Source organism: Amblyraja radiata, chromosome 6 (assembly GCF_010909765.2).
Source record: "Amblyraja radiata isolate CabotCenter1 chromosome 6, sAmbRad1.1.pri, whole genome shotgun sequence".
Classification (NCBI taxonomy): Eukaryota; Metazoa; Chordata; class Chondrichthyes; order Rajiformes; family Rajidae; genus Amblyraja; species Amblyraja radiata.
In genome coordinates, this window is record NC_045961.1 from 84,150,126 (window position 1) to 84,177,864 (window position 27,739).

Genomic DNA, 27,739 nt, shown 5'->3' on the forward strand with positions numbered 1-27,739 from the left:
TTCCGACCAATGTCTATAACTTCACTCATTATGCATCTCACCTCTTTGCTCAATCTCGCACTCTGAAAGTGACTTCCAAATTCTCACTACTCTTCGGGGAAAGGAATTCCCCAAGTTCCCTCCTGGATTTACCTGTCTATGGTGCTGGTGTTTGGCTCCATCAATGTGAATTCATCAGCTCCTAGGATAGGCAGCAAGGATAAGCCGAGCTACTACAAGCAAGTCAGTTTAACCTCAGGGACAGTCAAGCTTTTGCAAACATTGACTCGTACAGGATTACGAGTCACGTGAAAGTGGATTAATTGAGGCAAGCCAGAATGATTTATTAAAGGCAAATCATATTTAACCAATTTAATAATTCTTTTGAAGCACCGGAGTTGCCAAGGTAATGTAGTGGATGTGGACTTCCAGAAGGCTTTTGTTAAAGTGCCATAACAGGTTCATCAACACATTGCATAAAAATGACAGTGATAGCATGAACACAAACATGGCCAAATTACAGGCAACAGAGGGGAATGGTTGGTCTTGCGACATCAGCAAGGTGAACAGTGATGTTTCCCAGGAATCAGTGATGGGGCCACTGCTTTTACGATCTACATTAATGTCATAGACTTGGTGATTGCAAGTCACCGTCTCTAAATTTGCAGGTGCCCCAAAGCATGACATAATTCTGAAATGATAGCGATAAATGGCAACAGGATATTAATATGCCGGTGTAAAGAGCAGACATATGGCAGATGAAGTTTAATATGCGAGGCGATGCACTTTGGTAGGAAGATCGAGCAGAGGAAAAATAAATCTTATTGCTCGGAAGAGGTGTGAGAGCACAGGGACCTGGGGCATGTATGCAAGTCATTGGAAGAGGCAGAGAAGGTTGAAAAAGTAATTAATACAGCATATAAAACCGCAGGCTTTATCGGTAAAAGCACAGTGTGTATAAATCGGGAAAGTCATGTTGAACCCTTATAAAACACCTTTCCAGCTCAGCTGGAATGCTGCCTTCATTTCTGGTCAGCTTATTATAGAATGGATGTGGATGTACAGAAGAGGGCGCAGAGGAAATTTAAGAGCAGTATTCCAGGGATAAAGTACTAGATTTACAAAGATAGGTTGGGGGAGAGAATTACCACGGGTGAGAGAATGGAGCAGCTGGGCTTGTACACTCTGGAGTTTAGAAGGATGAGAGGGATTCTCATTGAAACATATAAGATTGTTAAGGGCTTGGACACACTAGAGGTAGGAAACATGTTCCCGATGTTGGGGGAGTCCAGAACCAGGGGCCACAGTGTGAGTAAGCCATTTAGAACGGAGACGAGGAAACACTTTTTCTCACAGTGGTGAGTCTGTGGAATTCTCTGTCTCAGAGGGCGGTGGAGGCAGGTTCTCTGGATGCTTTCAAGAGAGAGCTAGATAGGGCTCTTAAAAATAGCGGAGACAGGGGATATGGGGAGAAGGTAGGAACGGGGTACTGATTGGGGATGATCAGCCATGATCACATTGAATGGCGGTGCTGGCTCGAAGGACCAAATGGCCTACTCCTGCACCTATTGTCTATTGGACAGAGTTGGAGTTTGTTCCTGTTGATGGATGAGTCAAGGGCTACCTATCATAGATATAAAACAGTGGGAAAAAGAATTAAGGGGCTGTCTCACTTGTGCGACCTAATCTGCAAGTTTAGAAGAGTGTCTTCGACCTTCAAACTCGCAGCATGGTCGACACGAGGTCCTAGGAGGTCGCTAGAACTCTCCTTCATGCTCGAGGAAAGTTCCCGAATACTCCTGGCCTCAGCTAGGTCGCGAAAAATGTTGAAAATTTTTCCTCAAGTAAAATTTGGTCGGCATGGTTCTTTTTGACCTGTAGTGCGGTGGAGTGGGGTCGCTATTTAGTGATAGGCAGTCGAGGGCAGCCGTAGGCAATCTCCTTCGCTGACCGGGCATTTTGATTGGCTCATTGGAGTTCTCAGGACCAAGGAAAACCTACCGGTAAGTAAAATGCCCGCTAAACTTTATTAAACTTCTTAAAAGTGTCTCCACTCCTTCTCCCCCCCTTCTCCCCCCCCCCCTCCGCGCTCTCTAAAGGACTTACCGTACACTGTGGCAGCCATTCACCTTCCTCTTCATCGCGCAGACAGCGCTCCCCCGCTTTCCCTGGCCCCCGCCTTCGCGATGTGTTTGTGTGTGTGCGTGTGCGTGTGCGTGCGCGTGCAGTCGGTCGATCCAGCTCGCGGTTTCAACGCAGACGGTCGATCCAGCTCGAGACTTTCCAGGTGAGTGCCCTCGAGCTTGAAGGTCGAAGACACTCTTCTTAACTCGCGGATTAGGTTGCCCAAGCGGGACAGCCCCTTTAAGAGTAGCATGAGGAAAACATCTATGCAGAGCTACAATCTGGAAGGAACTGTCATCAAGGAATTGTTTGAAAGTACATAGCAAGGAAAAATTGCAAGACTACGAGAAAGAGGCAAAGGGGTGGAAAACGCAAATTGCTCTGTGGGAGACCTAATGTGTATGCAATGGGCTGAATGGTCACCTCCTCCTTGCTGTAACCAATGTATGCCTATTTTATCAAGCCAAGAAACATGTCAGATAGGAGTTTGTGTCAGTGCAAACATGTTTTGTTAGCCAGATATAAACAGCATTTGTATTGTATACAATTTTATAGCAGGTGCAAGATGGGAGGCTAACAAGGACAGTACTCATCAAGCCAAGGGGACAATATTGTGGAAAGGGTTTCAGCAGAAGGTAATGGGAAGTCTTGTTAGTGGACAAGGTGTAGTTTCCAGTTCTGCTCTGAGTTGAGCTAAGATTTAGTTCATGCCTGACCAAGTGGGTGACGTGTTGCTCTCTGTAAACATCACCCTCACAAGCAGGTATTGAAAGAAGTGGGTTAAAAGAACGATGTGAGAAATTCATTTCAAGTGAGAAGACTAAGTAAAGTTAATTTCATGCATTAGTTTGTTTATTAGCCATGGAACGGTGCTTCTTGGACCAACAGGGCCATGATAAAGATGTACACTACTCAGTGCCCATGTGCAGTACAATTCAACATTTGACACCTACATTTTTGTTTCCTTTGTCACATATATCCTCAATCCATTTAGAGGTTGATTTTCGGGTCAGAGGCTTCTTTATCATTCTAACGTAACTGTTCTCAACTAGCAACTCAAAAAGCAACTGGAGGATCCAATCCAGTCCAATAATAGCTTGTAAAACTTACCCAGATAGCAAATGAGTTAGATGAGGCACCAACAACCTCTCACCAAATCACCCTTAATGACGGCATCAGTTTGGCCACATTTTCATCCAATTAATTTTATTACCTAATTTTATTACTTGTGGAACATTAGCAAAAATACCAATCATCAGAAACAATACCAATCTTAAGGGTACACAGGGGTGCAGTACTACAGCAGTTATATTATTAGACTGATGAGCTCTGGATTTGTGATTTGAAAACATGGACTTAAATCCACTAAACATGAATTAGCGGTGCACTACATTACAAATGCCCCACCAGCAGAACCTGCAGCAGCATGGCTTCTGACAAGGCCGAGAGCAGACCAGAGAGACGTGATTCTCATCTTCCCTTTGAAATGCCCCGGAAAACCACACAGCCACATCCCAGGGTTGAATAAACAAAACAAATTTCTGACACTCCCAAAGACCAGCCAAGGTAGCATATTTTATCAGAAGAAACCCACCTCCCACTACCACATCATTGAAAGGCCTTACCTTCAGGTAAGATCCATAGTATTTTGTGACAAATGGACTATCACACTGACTCAGGACAGTTATTTCCTGCTGAATATCTTCAATTTCATCTTCAGCTTCTTCGAGATCAATATTTTTTATGGCCACAATTTTTTGAGTCCGGTTGTCTATTCCTTTAAAAACTTCACCAAAGGAGCCTTTGCCAATCTTTTCCAGCTTTGTAAATAGTAGCTCGGGATCTGCTTTTAAATTCTAAGGAAAGGAAGGAAACAAATCTGAGAAACACAAGGTGATAAACATCATATTGAAAGAACTTCCCTTTAATTAACACATTTTACAAACTCATCGGTTCAGAGCTGATGAAATGAAGTCAGTGTTTTCATTTGGGAAATATGGCAGTTAATTTGAGCAAAGCAAACTCCTTTAAACAACTTGGTGATTTTGACAAGGTCATGACTTTGGCTGACTACATACAGATCCTCCCCAGGTTACTCACACCCCATACAAATGAACGAGCATTTGGGAGACAGGCGGGATGGATTTGCCAGCTACGGGACTGCAGGCATCATCTGCCACCTGAGAACGCTGCTCTTGAGCACATTTCCGACGTAACCTGGAGAAGATCTGCAATAAACATTGGCCAAGGAAGAGCTACCTTACGCTTCATTAGGTGACAAGGAACTTTTCACCCGAAAGAGCAGATCCAAAATCTGTTTGTGCTAACCATCCTAAAGCACTTCAAGTTATCAAATAAAACCTGAAAGTTACCTGAGATATACTGGAACAACCAGTCACTTGGTCAATGAGGGTTTGAAAGGTATTTTGCTGAGAAAATTGAGGCAGAGGGGTTTACGGGCAACCCTTACGTGAATGCTGCTTGGATTGCAAATATTCATCCTTACAGAATTCACAAATCAATACCAAGAACTTAGGATATGCAATGCAATTCACTCTCATGGAATTTATGTGAAAAGAGTAAATTAATCAACACCATTTTTTTTCTGAACTCGTGATTCTTTATGCATAAGCAGATGACGTAGCTTCACATTGCAGTAAAACAAAATACAGACCATTTTCTATGAGCTCACCATTCCACAAGCACAAGTAGCACCAAAGTCGCTTGTGCAGAGTTAATTCCAAGCTTGGGGTTGGGGACGAAAGGTCTAAATGTACAGTGACCAATGATTGCATTTCTGTGCGTTCAGGAAGGCAGCAGAGGAGTGCAAAGATCTCAGTTCCGCAGAGCAGCGGGGAAACTACAAGGTTGAGGGGGCAAGACTTTCAAGAGATTTATAAACTTGGGTGAGAATTTGCAGAGGAATACTGCAAACGCCACTGGGGTTTCTGTGCCAGCTTGAAGCCCTCATCTGGGTGCTGTCACAGCTGTGAATAACATATTTTATTACAAAATATTATTTTGAAATAAAGCCTATCCCACTCTGTCCCCTCCCCCCACCATACCTGTCATTGTAGATACATTAATTTCTTGCATTTTAGTAACACAAGGTATTGGGAGCCAGATTTTTTAAAGTTTCACCTGAATGGACTCGTATTGCACGAACTCGAATAGCACATTTGTCTGCAGAATAGGTATAAAAATGTTTGTGAATATTTGTACTAATTACTTTATCACTGTAAGTAATTTTTTTGAAAGGCATTAAAAGTGTGCTTTTGAAGACCTAAAATGAAGTCCTCATAACATATGAAACGACTGTATTTTAACCAGGTTCTGTATGGCTAATAATTGTGTTCTAACACATTGTGTGTAGGATTAGATGTACACAAATCTAGCGCAGGTAAAATAGCTAACTTTGTTAATGTTCACCGAGCTGACCATGCGACTTAAATAAAGTTGAAATCATCCAAAGCCCTGCCACTGGTTCCACCAATCGTGCTCCAGCAACAAATGTAGACATCTCAGCCTAGTTTTCAAATCCTTCCACGACCGTGACCCGTATCTTTCTACGTAACCGACATTAAAACGCGAGGCCATTCAGCCCACTGTCTATGTCAGCTCCCAATGGAGCAATCCTGTCAGTCCCATTCCCCCCTCCATATTTCCCTGTAGCCCTCAACTTATTCTGCCTAACATGCCCTCTTATTCTTTTTGTCACTTACATACACTAGGGATAATTTACAGCAGCCAATTAACCTAACTACACGCTGTTGGGATGCTGGAGGAAACCAGAGCACTTGGGAAAACCCCACATGGTTACAGGGAAAACATGCAAACATGAAAAAAAATGCCACTCAAACAGCACCTGGCCCAGCCAGGCGTACATTTGAGATATCTGTGATTTTCATAAATCCATCATTGGCAACCATGCCGTCAGCTGTCCATAGCCTAATCCCTCAAATTCCTTGTCCAAAACTCTCCACCATTAAAAAATGCTTAACAAAACCTACTCCATTGATCAAACTTTAGTTCATCTGCCCTAGTTGCCTTCTGTAGCTCGACATCAACTTCTGTTTGAGAATGTTCCTGGGAAACGTGAGCTAGCACACCATCTACATGCACATCTCCAGAGTTAACATTTTACTACAGATTTTGATAAGAACGCCGTCAACCCTAAACATTAACTGTTTTTCGCTCCCCGTAGATGCTGTCTGACCCCCTTGAGTGTATCCAACCATATTTTTATTTCCAGAATTCCAGCATCCACATCTTATTAAAAAATATTAGAACTCAATGTTTTTCAGTACGAGCCTTTTTCCCGGTGATGTTGTGAAGCATAAAAATCACTGGCGCTAACAGGATATGTACAAAACAGCCCAAAATGCAAATGCTTTTCAAGGAGACTTTGATTACATTGGACAGTGTTGTCACATGGATTACTGTAAAGTCTAACAGAGAGCTTGGCATTTTCATGTGTTTACTTAATTTATTGCAGGTTGCCTTACAGTTTATCAGCTCTGTCGTCCTCAACATAAAAATATCATCTGGTTTGTATTTTGAGCCGAGTGATTGTGGTGAAGTATATCAGAGCAAAGCTTTAAAGCAGGATTTCTCTTGCAACACATTGGTGCCAATACTTTAAACAAGCACAATGACAATATTAGGAAATGTTAGGACTAGCATGTTGTCCTAGCACAAGAGATTAGTGTGCAACCCAAGAGATTAGTGTGCAAAATTAGAGCACATGGTATTGGGGGTAGGGAATTGACATGGATAGAGAACTGGTTGGCAGATAGGAAGTAAAGAGTGGGAATTAACGGGTTATTTTCAGAATGGCAGGCGGTGACTACTGGGATGCCGCAAGGCTTGGTGCTGGGACTCCAGTTGTTTGAAATATATATTAACGATTTAGACGAGGAAATTAAATGTAATATCTCTAAGTTTGCAGATGACATAAAGCCGGGTGGCAGTGTGAGCTGCGAGGAGGATGCTATGAAGCTGCAGGGTGACATGGATAGGTTGGGCGAGTGGGCAGAAGCATGGTAGATGCAATATTATGTGGATAAGTGTGATGTTAACCACTTTGGTGGCAAGAACAGGAAGGCAGATTATAAGCGAGTTCTGATTATAAGCGGTATTCCGATTGCGCATGCCCAGGTCATAGGTCATTCGCAATAAACATTCTCAGCAGCTGAGCTGCTGCGTGCTTACAGACCTGCATTCCATCCGTAGTCAGGACCGAGCCCAGGTCTCCAGAGCTGCAAACGCTGATGAATTGCTATTGGACAGTCCCCGTCCCCTCCCGAGTGTCCCATCCCTATCCGGGGGTGGCCGAAGATGTCCGGGGTGACCCTGGACTGACGGGACACCGGCCCGGAGCAGTGGCGGCCCCAGGCTTACAGCCAGCGTGGTGTCCCGTCAGTCCAAGGCTGTCGGTTAACCCGGCGGGACAGGCAGAGTTAAGCTGGAGTTAGCGCTTCTTCTTCTCCGCGCTGTCTGTGAGCATGGGACCGCCACTGCTCTGGGCCCGTGTCCCGTCAGCACAGGGTCACCCTTCTCCGGCCTCCCCCGGTCAGGGATGGGACACTCGGGAGAGGTCGGGGACGGGGACGGCCAGAGACCTGGCTTCGATCCTAACTATGGACCAAACGCAGATACACACGCAGCAGCTCAGCTGCCGAGAATGTCTCTCCGCCGGTCCAGTCTCTTCCCATCTCCCATGTGCATCTGCCGCCTCTCTCTCTCTCTCTCTCGCTGTTACACCCCGCTCTCCCGCTGCCTGGCACCCCGTTCCTCAGATTAAATATATTTTTACACATAAATTATGAATAAAGATAAGAATTTATACACAGTTTATACAGCCAGCACTTTGTTCGCTTTTTCTTTATCGTGAATGACCTTTGACAAATCCCATGATTTCTTGCGTTTTTCGGAATACCGAACTCGCTTATTATCTTAATGGAAGCATCTATTGAGCGAAGGATTAGGCGACGTCTGAAGAAGGGTCTCGACCCGAAACATCGCCTATACCTTCGCTCCATAGATGCTGTCTCACCCGCTGAGTTTCTCCAGCTTTTTTGTCTACCTTCGATTTTTCTAGCATCTGCAGTTCTTTCTTAAACATATTATCCAAATGGTGTCAGATGAGGAGAAGGGGTGGTGCAATGAGACCTGGGTGTGCTTGTACATCAGTCACTGAAAGTAAGGATGCAGGCAGTGAAGAAAGCTAATGGCATGTTAGCCTTCATTGCGAGAGGATTTGAGTTTAGGAGCAAGGAGGTCCTACTGCACTTGTACATGGCCCTGGTGAGACCGCACCTGGAGTGTTGTGTGCAATTTTGGTCTCTTAATTTGAGGAAGGACATTATTGCTATTGAGGGAGTGCAATGTAGGTTCACCAGGTTAATTCCCGGGATGGCAGGACTGACATATGATGAAAGAATGGGTCAACTGGGCGTGTACTCGCTGGAATTTAGAAGGATGAGAGAGGATCTTATAGAAACATATAAAATTCTTAGAGGATTAGACAAGGTAGATGCAGGAAAAATGTTGCCGATGTTGGGGGAATCCAGAGTCAGGGGTCACAGTTTAAGAATATGGAGTAGGCCAATTAGGACTGAGATGAGGAAAAACTTTTTTACCCAGAGAGTTGTGAATCTGTGGAATTCTCTGCCATGGAAGGCAATGGAGGCCAATTCACTGGATGTTTTCAAGAGAGAGTTAGATTTAGCTCTTAGAGCTAAGGGAATCAAGGGATTTGGGGAAAAAGCCAGACTGGGTTACTGATTTTGGATGATCAGCCATGATCATATTGAATAGTGGTGCTGGCTCGAAGGGCCGAATGGCCTACTCCTGCACCTATTTTCTATGTTTCTATGTCTCAAAACGTAAATTCTAACATTGAAATAAAAAGGGCAACACATTGGTGTGGCTGGTAGTTACACCAAAGAAAGCGGCAGTTGTTGCCTAACAGCGCCAGAGGCCCGGGTTTGACCCTGACTACAGGTGCTGTCTATACGGAATTTGTATGTTCTCCGTGCTCACTTGGGTTTTCTCCAGGTGCTCCGGTTTCCACACACACTCCTAAGGCGGAAGGGTTTGTAGGTTAATTGGCTTCTGTAAATTGTACATTGCCCTTAATGCTTAGGATATTGCTAGCATACAGGGTGATCGCTGGCCGCAGACTCGGTGGGCCGAAGGGCCTGTTTCCACGCTTTATATCTAAAGTCTAAAGCTGCTCAGCCCACAGCGCATAGCCAGAGCTAAACAGTCTCCTTTAATCCTTCGTCATTATACCCAATCAACACGTTTTTATGTTCTTTTCTCCCCAGTTTTTCCTTCAACCCACCTCTGCTGTTCTCCTCGACCCTTTCTCGCCTTCCACATTTGCAGCCGCCACTGGATTTATATTTACTCTATTTAATCTTTATTCAGTTCGTGAGGTGAAATCTCGTTACCGCTAAACACAAGACAACAACAAGCAGATAGTTCATTTTTTAAAATTCTAATTCGATAAACTCTTCATTTTTGTTGGATAAAATAATCAAAGTCCATATTGATACATTAGCTTAATAACAATCTAAATCTCACCCATTATTATGCATCTGCTGCTGCTCAATGCCTACCACTCCTGCATCCAGGCAAAAATGATTGCAGGTCCAATACCCACTTCAGAGCCTTGACACCTAAGTCATGCAGCACACAAACAGTCCCTTTGGCTCAGCTTACTCCTGCCGACCAAGATGCCCTTCTAAGCTTATACCATTTGCCTGTTTTTGGTCCATTTCCTTCTACTTGTCCAAATGTATTTTAAATGTTTTTATGGTACTAACTCAACAATATCTAAACCCTTAGATTAAATATATTTTTACACATAAATATATTTTTACACCTTTATAAGTCACTTCTCAATGCTCTAGATTTCCAACAATAATGTCCTAGCCTGCCCAACCGCTCCCTATAACCCAAGCCCTCTAGTCCTGACAACATTCTCGGAAATCTTCTTTGTACGAATCTGGGTCGATTTTCCCAGTGCAGAGGGAATGGTCGCAACAACCCTTTGTGGATATAAAATAATACACAGCACTAAAGAGGAGGGGAGACCTCCACAAAACTCATGGTGAGGTGAGCGTTTTCTGGCTGCTGTGTTCCGCACAATACAACAATGACCATATTTCACCATGCACTTTTCCCAGGATTGAATCTGGGATGACCCGAGGCCATGAACGGTGCAAGAGAAGTTTTTTAATTTTCATTTCTGATAGATTATAGCTACCTAATCATCAGCTTGAAGAATTAAAAGTAAGTAAAGATAGGCACTCAATGGTCGCAATGGACAGGATGGGCCCCAAGGGCATGTTTTTGTTCTGTAGCTCATTGCTCATTCCAAGCATATCCTGAAGCTAAAGATATCCAGACACCTTGGGATTTATGTTGAGAGAAACACAGTGTAAAGATCGTGGTACACTGCAAAAGTTACACTGTAATTGGTAATAACAGCGTTGTCTAATTTTACACACATATGTGTATATATAAATATGTACACACCCACACTGGCCTCCAGGAAGAATGCAGCAATTTCTGCTCATTGCTCAATTTGTGGGACTTCGCATAGTTTCAAATGCTCCCTAAGCTCAGCATGTTTGCCAGACTGCATTTCTTCCCAAATCACAGGGGAAGTGTTTGCGCATTTTATGAGGTGCACTATGGCAAACTGGAGTACAGAATGCTTACTTGTATTATTCAATTAAGCATTAAGCTCAAATAAGCAGTTAAACATGCAGGGGTAGTTGATATTCAGGAAGGATAGACAGAAAAGAAGAGGAGGTGGGGTGGCATTGCTGGTTAAAGAGTGGATTAATGCAAGGAGAGACATTAGCTTGGATACTGTAGAATCGGTATGGGTAGAACTGCGAAATAGCCAAGGGCAGAAAACGCTTGTTGGAGTGGTATACAGACCACCAAAGAGCAGTTGGGGATAGCATCAAGCAGGAAATTAGAGATGCGTGTAGCAAAGGTACATGGGTATCATGGGTGACTTTAATCTAAATATAGATTGGGCCAACCAAATTGGTAACAGAGCTGAGGAAGAGGATTTCCTGGAATGTATACGGGATGGTTTTTAAACCAATATGTAGAGGAACCGACTAGAGGGCAGGCCATCCTAGAATGGGTATTGTGTAATGAGGAAGGACTAGTTAGCGATCTTGTTGTGCAAGGCCCCTTGGGCAACAGTGGCCATAATATGGTGTAATTCTGCATTAGGATGGAGAGTGACTTGGTTAATTCAGAAACTAGGGACCTGAACTTGAATAAGGGAGACATTGGGTATAAAGAAGGTATGAGACGGGAATTGGCTAGGATAGACTGACAAATTGTACTTAAAGGGTTGACAGTAATGCAATGGCGAAGATTTAAAGACCGCATAGATGAACTCCAAAAACTATTCATCTCTGTCTGGCGAAAAAATAAAACTGGGAAGGCAGCTCAACCGTGGCTAACGAGGGAAGTCAAGGATAGAGTTAAAGCCAAGGAATAAGCATATAAATTGGCCAGAAGAAGCAGCAAACCAAAGGACTGGGAGAAATTTAGAACTCAACAGAGGAGGACAAAGGGGTTAATTAAAGGGGGGGGGGGGGGGGGGGGGGGGGAGAGCACGAAAGAAAGCTTGCAGGGAATATAAAGACTGACTGCAAAAGTTTCTAATAGGTATGTAAAAAGGAAAAGATTAGTGAAGATGAATGTAGGTCCCTTACAGTAAGAGACAGGTGATTTTATAATGGGAGTTAAACAAGTACTTTGGTTCTGTCTTCTCTAATGAAGACACAAACAACCTCCCGGAAATACTAGGGGACCGAGGATCTAGTTGGCGGGAGGAACTGAAGGGAATCCACATTAGTCAGAAAATGGTGTTAGGTAATCTGTTGGGACTGAAGGCAGATAAACTCGCAGGGCCAGGTGATCTGCATCCCAGAGTACTCAAGGAGGTGGCCTTGGAAATCGTGGATGCATTGGTGATCATTTTCCAATGTTCTCTCGACTCTGGATCAGTTCCTGTGGACTGGAGGGTAGCCAATGTAACTCCACTTTTTAAGAAAGGAAGGAGATAGAAAAGGTATAATTATAGACCAGTTAACCTGACATCGGTAGGGGGGAAGATGCTGGAGTCGATTATTAAAGATGTTATAGCAGCATATTGGGAAAGCAGTGACAGGATTGGAAAAAAACAGCATGAATTTATGAAGGGGAAAGCATGCCTGAATAATCTTTTGGAATTTTTTGAGGATGTAACAAGTAGAATGGATAAGGGAGAGCCAGTGGATGTGGTGTATCTGGACTTTCAAAAAGCCTTTGACAAGGTCCCACACAAGAGATGAGTGTGCAAAATTAGAGCACATGGTATTGGCAGTAAGGTATTGACATGGATAGAGAACTGTTTGGCAGACAGGAAGCAAAGAGTAGGAATTAACGAGTCCTTTTCAGAATAGCAGGCAGTGATTAGTGGGGCATCGCAAGGCTCAGTGCTGGCACCACTGTTCTTTACAATATATACAGTGCTCTCCATAATGTTTGGGACAAAGACCCATCATTTATTTATTTGCCACTGTACTCCACAATTTGATATTTGTAATAGGAAAAAAATCACATGTGGTTAAAGTGCACATTGTCAGATTTTATTAAAAAAAAGGGTATTTTTATACATATTGGTTTCACCATGTAGAAATTACAGCTGTGTTTATCTCCCATTTCAGGGCACCATAATGTTTGGGACATGGCTTCACAGGTGTTGGTAATTGCTCAGGTGTGTTTACAATTTAATTATTTCTTTAAATTATTTCTTTCTTTCTTTCTTTAATTGCCTCCTTAATGCAGGTATAAGAGAGCTCTCAGCACCTAGTCTTTCCTTCAATCTTTCCATCACCTTTGGAAACTATTGCTGTTAATCAACATGAGGACCAAAGTTGTGCCAATGAAAGTCAAAGAAGCCATTTATGAGACTGAGAAACAAGTATATTTGTTATTATTATAACTGTTAGAGACATCAACCAAACCTTAGGCTTACCAAAATCAACTGTTTGGAACATCATTATGAAGAAAGAGAGCACTGGTGAGCTTACTAATCGCAAAGGGACTGGCAGGCCAAGGAAGACCTCCACAGCTGATGTCAGAAGAATTCTCTCTATAGTAAAGAAGGCCTACTCTTGCACCTATTTTTTATGTTTCTATGAGAGCCTGGAGAGGATGGTGTTAGTTTTTGAGGTTAGCTGCCTTATACATACCATAATGACCATCGTGGGCATATCCCACATTTTCCCCTCTCTCTTGTTAAGGGTTTTGCTTTGGATTACCAAGTAAACTGCTTTACTGATGACCATTTAACATTACATTGCTAGGAAGGTGGTGGTGGTGGGGAGGGGGAGTACCTGGCTTGCCCACAATGGGAACTTAGCTGCAAATACATCCATCAATAAGCATTACAACAGCAGATTATCTGGTTTGTATCACACGGTTGTTTATAGAGTAGCCGTGGTGGGGAGGGGGAGTTCCTGGCTAGCGCACAATGGAAAAATGTATCTGCAGAATCTGATGGATATACATCCATCAATAAGCGTTACAACAGCAGATTACCTGGTTTGTATCACACTGTTGTTTAGAGGAAGGAGCCAGCTGTGGCAAAACAAGTGCTGCATTTCACACGATACTCGTGAGCGTGTTTCAACAGTAAGCATTTAAATGACTGTACTTTGGGATAGTTGAGGCTGTGAGAGGCACTATGGAAATGAAAATCAATTTACCTTATTGTTAAAAGCTGGAACACAGGAGACTAGTTCATAGTTAAAGGTATCTTATAGCATGGCTAAAAAAGGAAGAGGTGTGTAATTGCACGCTTGAATTCATCTCCAGTCAAGTATATAATTAAGTCCTGGAGAAAAAGATTCAATATCTCTACTTGCGAGAAATCAATTTTACACAGATGTAATATAATCACAAGGTCAAATTAACCTGCAATAACGTTTTACTATCGGTGGTTACTGAACCGGCAATCTATCCGTCAATGTAACACTAAAGCAGATTTTTTAAACAACAAAGTTTACAAGTTTGTCAAATAGTACAGGTGACACCCAAAGTACTTGAGATTTTTGCAATGCAGTGCAATTGTAGTTAATTCACTGCAACGCTACTACCAAATACAAACACTATTTATCAAAGTCTTCATGCACATTGCTTGTACAGTGAATATTTTGCAGGATGGCTGTTATTACTAACTTAATCAAGGACAATATTAGAAATCAAATTGACAATACAGACTGTAACAAATTGCAAATAATGATTTGCAGGTTCCAGCCAAATCAAACAGCAGTCTGCCAAGTGGCACATCACCTAAGCACATCATGTCAAACTGAGCATTTTAGATTGCATGCAGCATCATAGTACAAAAAACTAAAAAAACACTCTTACAGCCACAAGATGGAGACAAAATGCTCTTTTCACATATTTTGATTAAAAAGGCACAGACTTTCCACCCTTGTTAATTTATGCAGTGAAAACATAACACTTGGCAGAGCCGTTTAACTCGTGCCCTTCACAATGCATTCAGCACATCATGGCAGAGCAAGACCTCTGAAGGAGCTAGCTCTTCACTGAGTTCCTCTCCCTGAACTTGTCCCGTAAACTTACAATTTATTTCTTCTCAAAGGCTTATCTTTCCAATTCCCATCTTCAAAACTTGAGTGAATGTATTACATTGTAGATGAAAACTCATTGCACCAAATAAGAGCCTATTTCTCCAGATAGGTTTGTCTATGATCTTATATCTTGTCCCCTGGTCATTCCCATGGTCTGTAGTGGAATCAGTCCCAAACCAATTACCCTTTCAAAACCCTTCAAACTTAATGTTCACTTCGATTCATCGGTTGACAGACGAATCTCCAGCCCTTTGCCTTCACCGCACTGTATGATATTGCGTAATCATTTGTCCTTAAATAGCACATTGAGGTAGCAAATGACCAGGTAGCTATCTGGGAGAAACTAGCAAACAAGAGATGTGTAGAGAGGTGACCAAAAGCTTAGTCAGAGAGATACATTTTGATGAGAATGTTTAAGGAGGCTTAGAGGGGGAATATCAGAGACTGAAGCAAAGGCTTCAACGGGTTAGCTGACTGGTTAGCTCGCAACAAAAGCTTTTCAGTGTACCTCGGTACGTGACAATGAATTAAACGGAACTGAAGTGATTGATGGTTGCTCTACCAACTGTGGAACGATCAGACTCAAGGAGTCCGGATTTGGGGAAGGACAGTGAGCATGGATTGCAGTACAAGTGGCAATTTGAGGTAATGTGATGTTTCAGGAGTTGGGGAGGGAGAGAGACACAATGGAGGAATGTGAAATTGGTCGAGAAATCTAAAACCAAGTGTTCACATAATCATAGAGCCTGGAGAGTGGACAAAAGCTGTCCAATCACCTGGGCTTTCTACCATTCTCCTTTATTTAAGATTCCCAGCAACTGCTGCCTTCTATGTCTCGTAATAACAGCATGGTTTTCTTGTTCCTCTTTCCTCTGTCCTCCCTTAATTTATTCTTCCCCCAGAAAGATTGGCAGTCATTAACAAGTCTTATTTATCCTCTATCGTTTGAGGCAAAGCTGTTTCATTCATTTCCTCTTAGTCTCCATCTAATTGAGACATTCCGAATTATTCACCGAAACACAAGACATGCCCTTTTTCTAAATGTACTCAGTCCCCAGTTCTGAGGAAACGTCTCAACCATGAATATTAACCATCAGTCTGTAGAAGGGACCAGAAATGTCGCCTTCAGGCTATGCCATATCCACCGAGTTTCTTCTGCACGTTGTATTTTGCTCATAATTCCAGCATCTGCAATTCCTTGTGTTTCAATATTAACCCTGTCTTTCTCTTCACAGATGCTGCCTGATTAGCTGGACCCTTCCAGCACTTCTGTTTTTATTTCAGATACAACATCAACATTTTTTTGAGGACTTGGTGTAAGTTAGGATATCGGTCCTAAAAGCGCATGCCACCATATTCAAAAACAACTTCTACCCCATCATTTTCAAATTCTTGAATAGACTTCTCATAATGGTGAGGATGTATCCTCAATCTACCTTGTTGCGACCTTTGCACTTTTTATCCGCACTTTCACTGTAACTATATATTGTAGTCTGTTTATTTTCTCTTTTGCACTACCTGTTGCATTCATGCATGGTATGGCCTACCTGTAAAGCATGCAAAACACTGATTGTTGTTCACTATATCTCAGTACATACGACAATAATAAACATACAAATACCATTGGACTGCAAAGCTCAAGAATAGAGCCAGTTACTCAGCTCCCCAAGTATGTTTTGCCATTTAACAAAATCATGGCTGCTCTGTAAACTAGCTTCTTATTTTCCTGAAATCCTTGATATCATTGGTTATAATTCTCAACTTTAATATTCAACTAAACACGAGCTACTATTGGTAGCAATATTCCAAATGTTGTCCTCAGCCAACTGATATAGCTTCTCTGTTCAAAAGGGAACTGCAGATGCTGGAATATCGAAGGTACACAAAATTGCTGGGGAAACTCAGCGGGTGCAGCAGCATCTATGGAGCGAAGGAAATAGGCGACGTTTCGGGCCGAACCCCTTCTTCAGACTGATATAGCTTCTCTCGCTCCCTCTTTTCCTGATCAGTGCCCTTTAAAATCTTGAATACCCAGTCTTCTAAATTCCAATTATAATCCCAGTTTATACACAATAGACAATAGGTGCAGGAGTAGGCCATTCGGCCCTTTGAGCCAGCACCACCATTCAATGTGATCATGGCTCATCATCCCCAATCAGTACCCCGTTCCTGCCTTCTCCCCATATCCCCTGACTCCGCTATCTTTAAGAGCCCTATCTAGCTCTCTCTTGAAAGCATCCAGAGAACCTGCCTCCACCGCCTTCTGAGGCAGAGAATTCCACACTCACAACTCTCTGTGAGAAAAAGTGTTTCCTCATCTCCGTTCTAAATGGCTTACCCCTTATTCTTAAACTATGACCCCTGGTTCTGGACTACCTCAACATCGGGAATATGTTTCTTGCCTCTAGCATGTCCAAACCCTGAACAATCTTATATGTTTCAATATGATCCCCTCTCATCCTGCTAAACTCCAGCGTATACAAGCCCAGCCATTCCATTCTCTCAGCATATGACAGTCCCGCCATCCCGGGAATTAACCTTGTAAACCGACGCTGCACTCCCTCAATAGCAAGAATGTCCTTCCTCAAATTAGGGAACCAAAACTGCACACAATACTCCAGGTGGGGTCTCACTAGGGCCCTGTACAACTGCAGAAGGACCTCTTTGCTCCTATACTCGACTCCTCTTGTTATAAAGGCCAACATGACTTTCGCTTTCTTCACTGCCTGCTGTACCTGCATGCTTACTTTCATAGACTGATGAACAAGGACCCCCCAGATCCCGTTGTACTTCCCCTTTTCCCAACTTGACACCATTTAGATAGTAATCTGCCTTCCTGTTTTTTATACCAAAGTGGATAACCTCACATTTATCCACATTAAACTTCATCTGCCATGCATCTGCCCACTCCCCCCAACCTGTCCAAGTCACCCTGCATTCTCATAGCATCCTCCTCACAGTTCATCCTGCCATCCAGCTTTGTGTCATCTGCAAATTTGCTAATGTTACTTTGAATCCCTTCATCCAAATCATTGATATATATTGTAAATAGCTGAGGTCTCAGGACCGAGCCTTGCGGTACCCCACTAGTCACTGCCTGCCATTCTGAAAAGGACCCATTAATCACTACTCTTTGTTTCCTGTCTGCCAACCAATTTTCTATCCATGTCAGCACTCTACCCCCAATACCATGTGCCCTAATTCTGCCCACTAATCTCCTATGTGGGACATTATCAAATGCTTTCTGAAAGTCCAGGTACACTACATCCACTGGCTCTCCCTTGTCCATTTTCCTAGTTATATCTTCAAAAAATTCCAGAAGATTAGTCAAACGTGATTTCCCCTTCGTAAATCAATGCTGACTCGGACCGATCCTGTTACTGCTATCCAAATGTGCGGCTATTTCATCTTTTATAATTGACTCCAGCCATCTTCCCCATCACCAATGTCAAGCTAACTGGTCTATAATTCCGTTTTCTCTCCCACCTTTCTTAAAAAGTGGGATAACATTAGCTATCCTCCAATCCACAGGAATTGATCCTGAGTCTATAGAACATTGGAAAATTATCACTAATGCATCCAAGATTTCTAGAGCCACTTCCTTAAGTTTGCATGATCTCTCCTCGTAATGTAACTATTGGAGTCTCCTGACATTCAAGTAAGTCTATGCTACTTTCCCACAGAGGCCAATAAATCCTTCTTAAGGTATTCTGTCGCAGAACAGTTGATAGAGGGTCCAATCAGGGCACTGTAGGTCTGCAGCATAACACTTATCTCCCTCCCCTCAAGATACAAAGACCAACACCTCTTTAGCATTCCTCTGTAATTTCTGTATCAGTCCACCACCTTATAATGAACTGCGTACATGGGCTCCCAAGGTTCTTTCGACTTTTGTTTTCAGGTCCTCGCCATCTGGAAAGTGATCTGTTTTGTTTTTTCTTTGGTGCAAAGGGCATGACTTCTCATTTGCCTATAGGGTGATTTCACGAAAGGTCACTGGAGCGTAAATCCCCACTCACGTGACCGAAAATTTTAACTGGGGGACAAGCGTCACTTCCGGTACATGTTAGTGGATGGGAAAACACGCACTTTCACACCCGTTAAAAACATCGAAAACGGCCAGGTTTTGAGCTGCAATTTACGGAGCCAGTCGGGGTGACCGTGAGGAACAGCTACCTAAATTTACAGTCCAAAAAAAAGATAGAAACTAAGGTAAATACAAGAGCGAGCTGAAGTTGTAAAAAAGGCGGAAGTGCTAGCGGACTTTTTTCTTGGAGATTTAAAGATCCAAAATATCGGGAATTATCGCGCTTGCTCGCTGCATTTCATCAAAAGTGGCATTATTGACTTTGTTATCTTTATTCATTTGTTATATGAAAAGTATTAAAAGTTAGAAACCCGTCAGTAAAATTGCAAAATCGCCCATGGTTCTCGGGTGGGTTTTAACATGCAAAATGAACACGCTTCCGAAGCTCCATTTACCATTTAAATAATCGTAAGCTTGCATCTCAGTAAAATTGATTTCCAAACGCATTGATAGTTTACGATTATTTAAATGGTAAATGGAGCTTCAGAAGCGTGTTCATTTTGCATGTTAAAACCCACCCGAGAACCATGGGCGATTTTGCAATTTTACTGACGGGTTTCTAACTTTTAATACTTTTCATATAACAAATGAATAAAGATAAAAAGTCAATAATGCCACTTTTGATGAAATGCGGCGAGCAAACGCGATAATTCCCGATCTTTAAATCTCCAAGAAAAAAGTCCGCTAGCACTTCCGCCTTTTTTACACCTTTAGCTCGCTCTTGTATTTACCTTAGTTTCTATCTTTTTTTTGGACTGTAAATTTAATTAGCTGTTCCTCACGGTCACCCCGACTGGCTCACTTAATTGCAGCTCAAAACCTGGCCGTTTTCGATGTTTTTAACGGGTGTGAAAGTGCGTGTTTTCCCATCCACTAACATGTACCGGAAGTGACGCTTGTCCCCCAGTTAAAATTTTCGGTCACGTGAGTGGGGATTTACGCTCCAGTGACCTTTCGTGAAATCACCCTATATTGAAATTCATTTGGCAAGTTTGCCTATTAACACAATCTATTAACATCTCTTCACATTCTAACACTTCCATGTTCATTGATTTGGGTACATGACCGAACATCCATGTAATTTCTTCAATTACATCAATTGCCTCAGAATGCATTGATCCTATCATCCATCTGGAGTATCATCCATTATCCCCACTCTGCACATCTTGCTGTTCACCCAGTTTCCTGGAGACTAATTAATAAAGCTGTGATATAACCAAATCCAGAGCAACAAAGGTATGAATGATTGTTTCAGCAGGAGAGTTGAGGCAAAGATGAAGTAAGACATCAGAATGCAATCAAAAAGGTGGTCCTAGTAGTGGTGGTCTGGAATGGGGAGATGCTCATCTCACATGACATGGTTGTGATCACACTGATTTAGTGCTGTTAAATGCCAGCAAAAGGGATGGTGAGAAGCATAAGCCAGAGGAGCTTGACATTTATTTAGCCTTCAGTAAAACAGAGGAAGATTGAAATACTTCATGCTTGGAATCCTTTCTGCTGCAGTGGCATGATCTGAAATAGTCCTCTGCCGGGGACTAAAGACTTGGACACTGTTAAGACTGATTATATAAGCCAGACACACAAAGAACTGCAGATACTAGATTACCAAAAAACAATAATCTATGTCCTCCAAAGATGCTGCCTAACCCGCTGAGTTACTCCTGTACTTTGACTTTTTTTAATATAAATTATTATCTGGCAAACCACTTCCACTAGTTAGAGAGCTTGGGGCAAACTTAAACTTACAGCTAAATTAGAAATAATGCTACACACTCAGTGGAGAAATCTGGAACAGCCAACTGGAAAATAATTCTGGGAATTTTGTTAATAGAGGGTACGTGAAAGTGTGTGCAGAAAAGGTGGGTATGCAGAGTTCAATCACTGATCAACTAGTCATGCTGACTGGCAGAACTAGTTGGGAGAGATGAATGTCCTCCTCTCCCAACCTGGTTGGGGATGAAGTTTGTGTCCTCAACCCAAAACAGTCACAAACCCCTGGCACACATGTTTTTCGCCATCAATTACCTGTATTCCAGGAAGAGCACCCTGCAGCGGAGACTGTGCCATTGCACCACCGCCTGCGTCAGGCTATTCCTCCTCGTTTGAAAGTGACGGGTCTTCTTGTGCTGGTGCTACCGCCTACAACCCATCAAAGACCAGGGATCAAGGAACAGATCTGAATAAACAGCGGAAACGTCGTCTGCCTGGGTTGATACCAAACGAACAACTGGGCCTGCAATACAAGGAGAGAGCATTAGGACAACCTAGTCCCAGGAAACCACAACACCAACACCTTGATGTCATAAGGCAAGAAACATCCTGAGGTCTTTGACAAACTCACATCTAGTCATTCAGGGTGAAACTCTCGAGGTTCCATGTCAGAATCCCACGCCTGGAGGCAAGGGACACATTTTCAAACGGGTAAAAACCTTGAGAACCAGTGACAAGATCCCAAACTCAAAGTCCCAGCGTTAGGCTACACCAACCGTGTGCTTATCCAGGGATAAGCATTCACCTCCCGAAATGAACCTGAATCTGGGATATTCGTGCAAACGCTTACCCCCAGAATCCCAGATCAAAACCGCTACATCCGAGATCTGGCCAGCCTCAATACAGTAAAACACTCCTAACTCCTACAACCCAAATCGGGGTCCAAGCCCTAACCAACCTTGAGGTCCACGGACAAGATCACATGCTTGCGTCCTATGGAAAGACCGCATCAGGGCCCGAGGGTGAACCCACTTTCCCTGGGGGTAGGAAGACGATGCCACCTCAGAGTCCCAGATTGAACTTCATATTTCCTTTAGCTCCCCTCCTCATGGTCCTGGAATTAACCCCATCTCCCTGGGGGTCTGGAGTGAACCCTTCTCCCTGGAGTCACAGGGAGATACAACCTCAGGAAGTGGACCCCTCTTCTCTGGCGATACCCCCACTTGTGGTCCAGAGGCAAGTGCTCACCCTGTGGGAGCCGGGACAGACCCGGTTACCGTGGGGAGCCTCTCCCCTGGGACGTGCCCTCAGTCGGGGGGGGGGGGGCCGCCCCGTCCGCCTGCCCAGCCCTTGACCCTCGGTGCCCGGGTCGGCGTGTTTCCGGGTGGGGCCCGGTGCCCGCTGCCGCGCATCCACCCCACCCGCCCCGCCTCGCCTGACCGTGATCGCGATCGCGAATACGAGCGGGAAGAGAAGCGGGCCGCCCCACCTGCGGCGGGATACGGAGCGCTCGGGCTGAAGGACCGGGAGAGGGAGCGCGGCGCCGCTCGCCTCACTCGGCCGCCGCCATCTTGACAAGCCGGGGCCGCGTCGCTTCGTCACACGCAGGGCCCGCCCCGCCCCGCCCCGCCGACAGAGGGCGCTGCAGGCAGAGGCGGGAAGGGGGGCGGGGCTTAATCCCGCCGGATGCGCTGCGATCTCCGACCGCCAGAGGGTGATGCAGGCAATAGAGTGAGAGATGGGCCGTAACCACAAACTCTCCAGGTGGAGCAGCCGGATGCGCTGCGACCTCCGGCCACCAGAAGGGGCTGCAGATGGGGCTTAACCACAACCCCACCAGCTGGAGGCACTGTGACCTCCGGCCACCAGAGGGCGGCACAGGTGCATTGGACAGTGGGCGGATTTTATGAATGATCAACAGTGCTTTATGTGTCACATATACAACCAAAGCTCCTCTAGTATCTTTGTTACAATGTATGCAACTACACAGTGAAATAATTTTAACATCTATTACACATGCAGGCACCACCATGTTTTGGCACCAATTCCAAAGTCTGGTCCCCCCGAGCGCTCGAAAACCTGGAGCAGTTAATGATGGTACACAAAAAAGCTGGATAAACTCAGCGGGTGCAGCAGCATCTATGGAGCGAAGGAAATAGGCAACGTTTCGGGCCGAAACCCTTCTTCAGACTGAGGACAGTTAATGAGGACCAACTTGCCCGACCATCTTTGTGCCCTGGGGGCCCTTCCTGCAACCAACCTTGAAGGCGTTGGAATTATTACCCCGGTTCACCTGGAAACTATTTCATTCATTGGCACAGCACTTCATTGGCACTTTCTAACTCGTTTTTCTTCAAGACAGCAAAGGATTGAAATGCCCCACCAGCCAGCATCAGAGATCTCCAAAACATCAACACATACAAAGATGCACTGACTCCAAAAGCACCTCCATCTCCACTAGCACGTCCACCACCATCATAGTGCTGAGATGCTCTACCTAGAGCTTTTCAGTGTATTACATCCAGATCCAGACCCTCCCCTATCGACCCTCGCTCCTCATCTCCAGCTCCCTCCCGCCAACCGCCGAGACTACGCGTCTTCTGAGCTGGCACCACAGCACGTCAGAAACCCTTCTCAAATAGTATGTGTAGGAAGGAACTACAGATGCTGGTTTACACTGAAGATAGACACAAGATGCTGGAGTAACTCAGCGGGTCAGGCAGCATCTCAAGAGAGAAGAAATAGGTGTCGCTTCGGGTTGAGACCTTGGCCTACGCAATGCTGTGGCGGGCCGTCTCGGAACGGAGATGGCGTTCCGGCTTTCGGCGGCGGCGACATCACCACGGAGGTCCGCTGGACTGGAGAGCGGCATCTCCGTCCTGGATCGATCGCCTCAGCGCAGAGGGAGAACAAGGAGGGAAGAGACGGAGACTAAGATTTTGCCTCCATCACAGTGAGGATGTGCTTGGTGAACTCACTGTGGTGGATGTTTAATTTGTGTTTATTGTATGTTTTGTTTTTATTGGTTCTGTGTATGACTGCAGGCAACATAATTTCGTTCAGACCGAAAGGTCTGAATGACAATAAAGGAATCTAATCTAATCTTCTTCAGAGTCAGATGAGAGGGAAACTAAAGGTATGAAAAGGTACAATGACAAATGAATGAAGAGGTACAATGAACAAATGAATGAAAGGTACAATAATAATAATAATAAATTTTATTTATGGGCACCTTTCAAGAGTCTCAAGGACACCTTACAAAAATTTAGCAGGTAGAGGAAAAACATGTAAGGGGAATGAAATAAATAGTAGACACATGACTAGTACACAAAGTAAAGACAGAATTCTATTCAAAACACAATATGAGGCAATTAATGCACAGATGAAAAGGGAGGGGGACGTGGGGCTAAGGATAGGCAGAGGTGAAGAGATGGGTCTTGAGGCGGGACTGGAAGATGGTGAGGGACACGGAATTGCAGATCAGTTGGGGGAGGGAGTTCCAGAGCCTGGGAGCTGCCCTGGAGAAGGCTCTGTCCCCAAAAATGCGGAGGTTGGACGTGGATGGAGAGGAGGCCGGTTGATGTGGATCTGAGGGACCGTGAGGGTTGGTAGGGGGAGAGGAGGTCAGTGAGATATGGGGGGGGCCAGATGGTGGAGGGCTTTGTAGGTGAGGATCAGGATTTTGTAGGTGATCCGGTGGGAGATGGGAAGCCAGTGAAGTTGTTTGAGGACTGGTGTGATGTGATGCCAGGATTTGGTGTGGGTGATGAGTCGGGCGGCTGCGTTCTGGACCAGTTGGAGTCGGTGGATGTAGGTGGAGCTGATGCCAAGGAGAAGTGAGTTGCAATAGTCCAGTCGGGAGGAGATGAAGGCATGGATGAGTCTTTCAGCAGCGGGAGGTGTGAGAGAGGGTCTGAGTTTGGCGATGTTGCGGAGATGAAAGAAGGAGGTTTTAATGACATGGCGGATGTGAGGCTCAAGGGAGAGGGTGGAATCAAAGATCACGCCAAGGTTGCGGGCCTGGGGAGATGGGGAGACAGTGGTGCCGTCGATGGTGAGAGTGGGGTTATTGATTTTGCTGAGTGTGGCTTTGGAGCCTATGAGGAGGAATTCTGTCTTATCGCTGTTGAGTTTGAGGAAGTTATGTTGCATCCAGGTTTTTATAGCTGACAAACAGGAGTTGATATGGGAGAGGGGGGGGTTGTGGGGGGATTTGGTGCCGAGGTAGATCTGGGTGTCATCGGCATAACAGTGGAAGTTCAGGTTGAAGTGGCGGAGTATCTGACCAAGGGGGAGGATGTAGATGATGAAGAGGAGGGGGCCGAGTACGGAGCCTTGGGGAACGCCTTGAGTGACTGTGGCTGTAGCAGAGGTGTGGTTGTGGAGAGAGATGAAGTGGGATCTGTTGGAAAGGTAGGAACGGAGCCAGCTGAGTGCAGAGCCTTCAATGCCGAGGTCTTTGAGTCTGGTGAGCAGGATGTTATGGTTCACTCTATCGAAGGCTGCGCTCAGGTCGAGGAGGATGAGGATGTTGAGGGAACCAGTGTCAGCAGAGGTGAGGAGGTCGTTGAGGACATTGAGGAGAGCAGTTTCTGTGCTATGGAGGGGGCGAAAGCCAGATTGGAGGGGTTCAAGTAGGTTATACGCAAGGAGGTGGGAATGAAGTTGCGACGCAACGATACGCTCCAGGGTTTTTGAAAGAAAGGGGAGGTTTGAGATTGGGCGGTAGTTAATGAGAGAGGAGGGATCAAGACCAGGTTTCTTTAAGATTGGTGTGACAGCAGCAGTTTTGAAAGCGGAGGGGACAATTCCTTGGGACAATGAGGAGTTGAAGAGATTAGTGAGGTAGGGGGAGAGAACGAGGAGGCAGGACTTCAGCAGGGGAGTGGGGAGAGGGTCGAGGGAGCAGGTAGTGGGTTTGGAAGGGCTGATGAGTTTGGAGATTTCAATAGGGGTGACCAGGTCAAACTGGGAGAGGAAGCAGTGTGGAGGAGGGGTAAGGAGGTCAGTGGAGATGTTGAAAGGAGGGGCCTTGGTAGGTGGTGGAGTAGATGCTGAGGAGTCGGGTACAGGGGATAAAGATTGATAGATGGTGCTGATTTTATCAGCGAAAAAGTGGAGGAATGAGTTGCAGAAATCCGGAGAAGAGGTAGGGAGAGTGTTGGCTCGAGGCTTGAGGAGGTTGCCCACTGTGGAGAAGAGGGTTCTGTGGTTTAGGCAGGGATCGGTGAATATGGAGGAGAGGTAGGCAGATTTTGCAGCAATGAGGGCATCTTTGTAGTCAGTGAGTAGTGAGGTGGAGTTTGTAAGCTTCAAGGTGGACTGTGAGAGATGATTTATTTGTGAGTCGTTCAAGTCGGTGACCAGTCTGTTTCAGTTTACGAAGTGCAGGTGTGTACCAGGGTGAAGATGTGTTGAAAGTTACGGTTCTTGTTTTGAGGGGGGCCATAGTGTTAAGGGAGGTAGACAAGGTGGAGTTGAGATGGTTTGTGAGTGGTCAGAGAGATGGTGGGGATCAATGGATTTTAGATTACGGAAGGTGATTTCTCGGAGGAAGCGGGGGCGAGTTGTCGGAGAAGGGATGGTGAACCGTATAAGCTTATGATCAGAGAGGGGGAAGAGGCATGGATGGAGGTCGAGTACCGGTTGATTTGTGGAGCAGACCGGGTCAAAGATGTGACCTTTGTCATGGGTGGGAAAGGTGACGTGCTGAGTGAGAGAGAAGTTGTCAAGTAAAAAGGCGAATTCAGATGCGAGCTTGCAGGTGGGGGAGTCCATGTGAATATTTAAGTCACCAAGTAGCAGCAGACGTGGGGAGAGGGATGAGGCAAGTGTGAGGAGTTCAGTGAAGTCAGATAGGAAGGAGGGGTTTGGTCTAGGTGGCCGGTAAATGAGGATGACTGTCATGGAGGAAAGGGCTTTGAAGGCGAGGAATTCAAATGATGCTACTGGGGGGAAGGTGAGTTCAGTGATCCGAAAATTCTGGTTGAAAACAACAGCGAGGCCACCTCCATGGCGGGAGGGGCGGGGTTTGGAAATGTAATTAAATCCAGGTGGGGATGCTTGATTGAGGGAGAAGAAGACATTGGGTTGTTGCCAGGTCTCAGTGAGCAGAAGGAAGTCCAGAGTGTTAGAAACATAGAAACATAGAAAGTAGGTGCGAGAATAGACCACCAGGTCCGTCGAGCCCGCACCGCCATTCGCTCATGGCTGAACACTAAACAGACACACTTACCCACAAACAGTAGACACAAGACACAGAACACAAGACACTACCCTCCCCTTTATACCGCTATCACCCCTCTCCACCCCAAAAACCTCGTGATCTCCTGGGAGAGGCAAAAAAACGGATAAAAACCCAGGTCCAATTCGGGAAAAAAATCCGGGAAATTCCTCTCCGACCCCAATCCAGGCGATCGACACTTGTCCAGGAGATCACTCAGGTCTTACTATACTAACCATACCTAGGTCCATATCCCTGCCCTCGCCCCGTAGCCCCTTATCCCCTTGGCAGCTAAAAAAACATCTATTTTAGTCTTAAATATATTTAAAGTTTCTGCTTCCACTGCTCCCTGGGGCAGTGAATTCCATAAATTAACCACCCTCTGGGTGAAGAAGTTCTTCCTCATCTCCGTTTTAAAAGAGCCCCCCCTTATTCTGCAACTATGTCCCCTAGTTCTAGTTTCCCCGATCATTGGGAACATCCTCGGTGCATCCACCCGATCAAGGCCCCTCACGATCTTATATGTTTCAATGAGATCGCCTCTCATTCTTCTAAACTCCAAAGAGTAGAGTTCCAGCCTACTTAACCTTTCCTCATATGTCAATCCCCTCATTGCAGGAATTAATCTTGTAAACCTTCGCTGCACTGCCTCCAGGGCTAGTACATCCTTTCTTAAGTATGGACCCCAGAACTGTACACAGTATTCCAAATGTGGTCTCACTAATACTGTGTACAGCTGCAGCAAGACCTCCGTGTTTTTATACTCAATCCCCCTAGCAATAAAGGCCAAAACTCCATTGGCCTTCCTGATTGCTTGCTGCACCTGCATACTAACTTTTAGTGATTCATGTACTAATACCCCTAGATCCCTTTGCGTTGCATTACAACGCAGCTCCTCCTCATTTAGAAAATAACTTGCCCTATCAT

At 44.8% G+C, this 27,739-nt stretch overlaps 1 protein-coding gene across 3 annotated transcripts in view; it reads right to left on the minus strand.

Annotated features, from left to right (window-relative positions):
- Nucleotides 1-22,193, minus strand: part of stk24 (serine/threonine kinase 24) — a 56,570-nt gene extending 34,377 nt beyond the window's left edge. Inside the window, exons 1-3 of one of the 3 annotated variants that reach the window (XM_033023062.1) lie at nucleotides 22,079-22,193; nucleotides 20,905-21,112; nucleotides 3,729-3,959 (exon numbers count right to left, since the gene is read on the minus strand). In XM_033023062.1, coding sequence (XP_032878953.1) covers nucleotides 3,729-3,959; nucleotides 20,905-20,946 — 273 coding nt within the window. In that variant the 5' untranslated portion in view covers nucleotides 20,947-21,112; nucleotides 22,079-22,193. Of the gene's footprint in view, nucleotides 1-3,728; nucleotides 3,960-20,904; nucleotides 21,113-22,029; nucleotides 22,049-22,078 lie in introns of those variants that run through there. The other 2 variants (XM_033023063.1, XM_033023064.1) reach the window with 2 other exon arrangements.
- Between the last annotated feature and the right edge of the window lie 5,546 nt (nucleotides 22,194-27,739).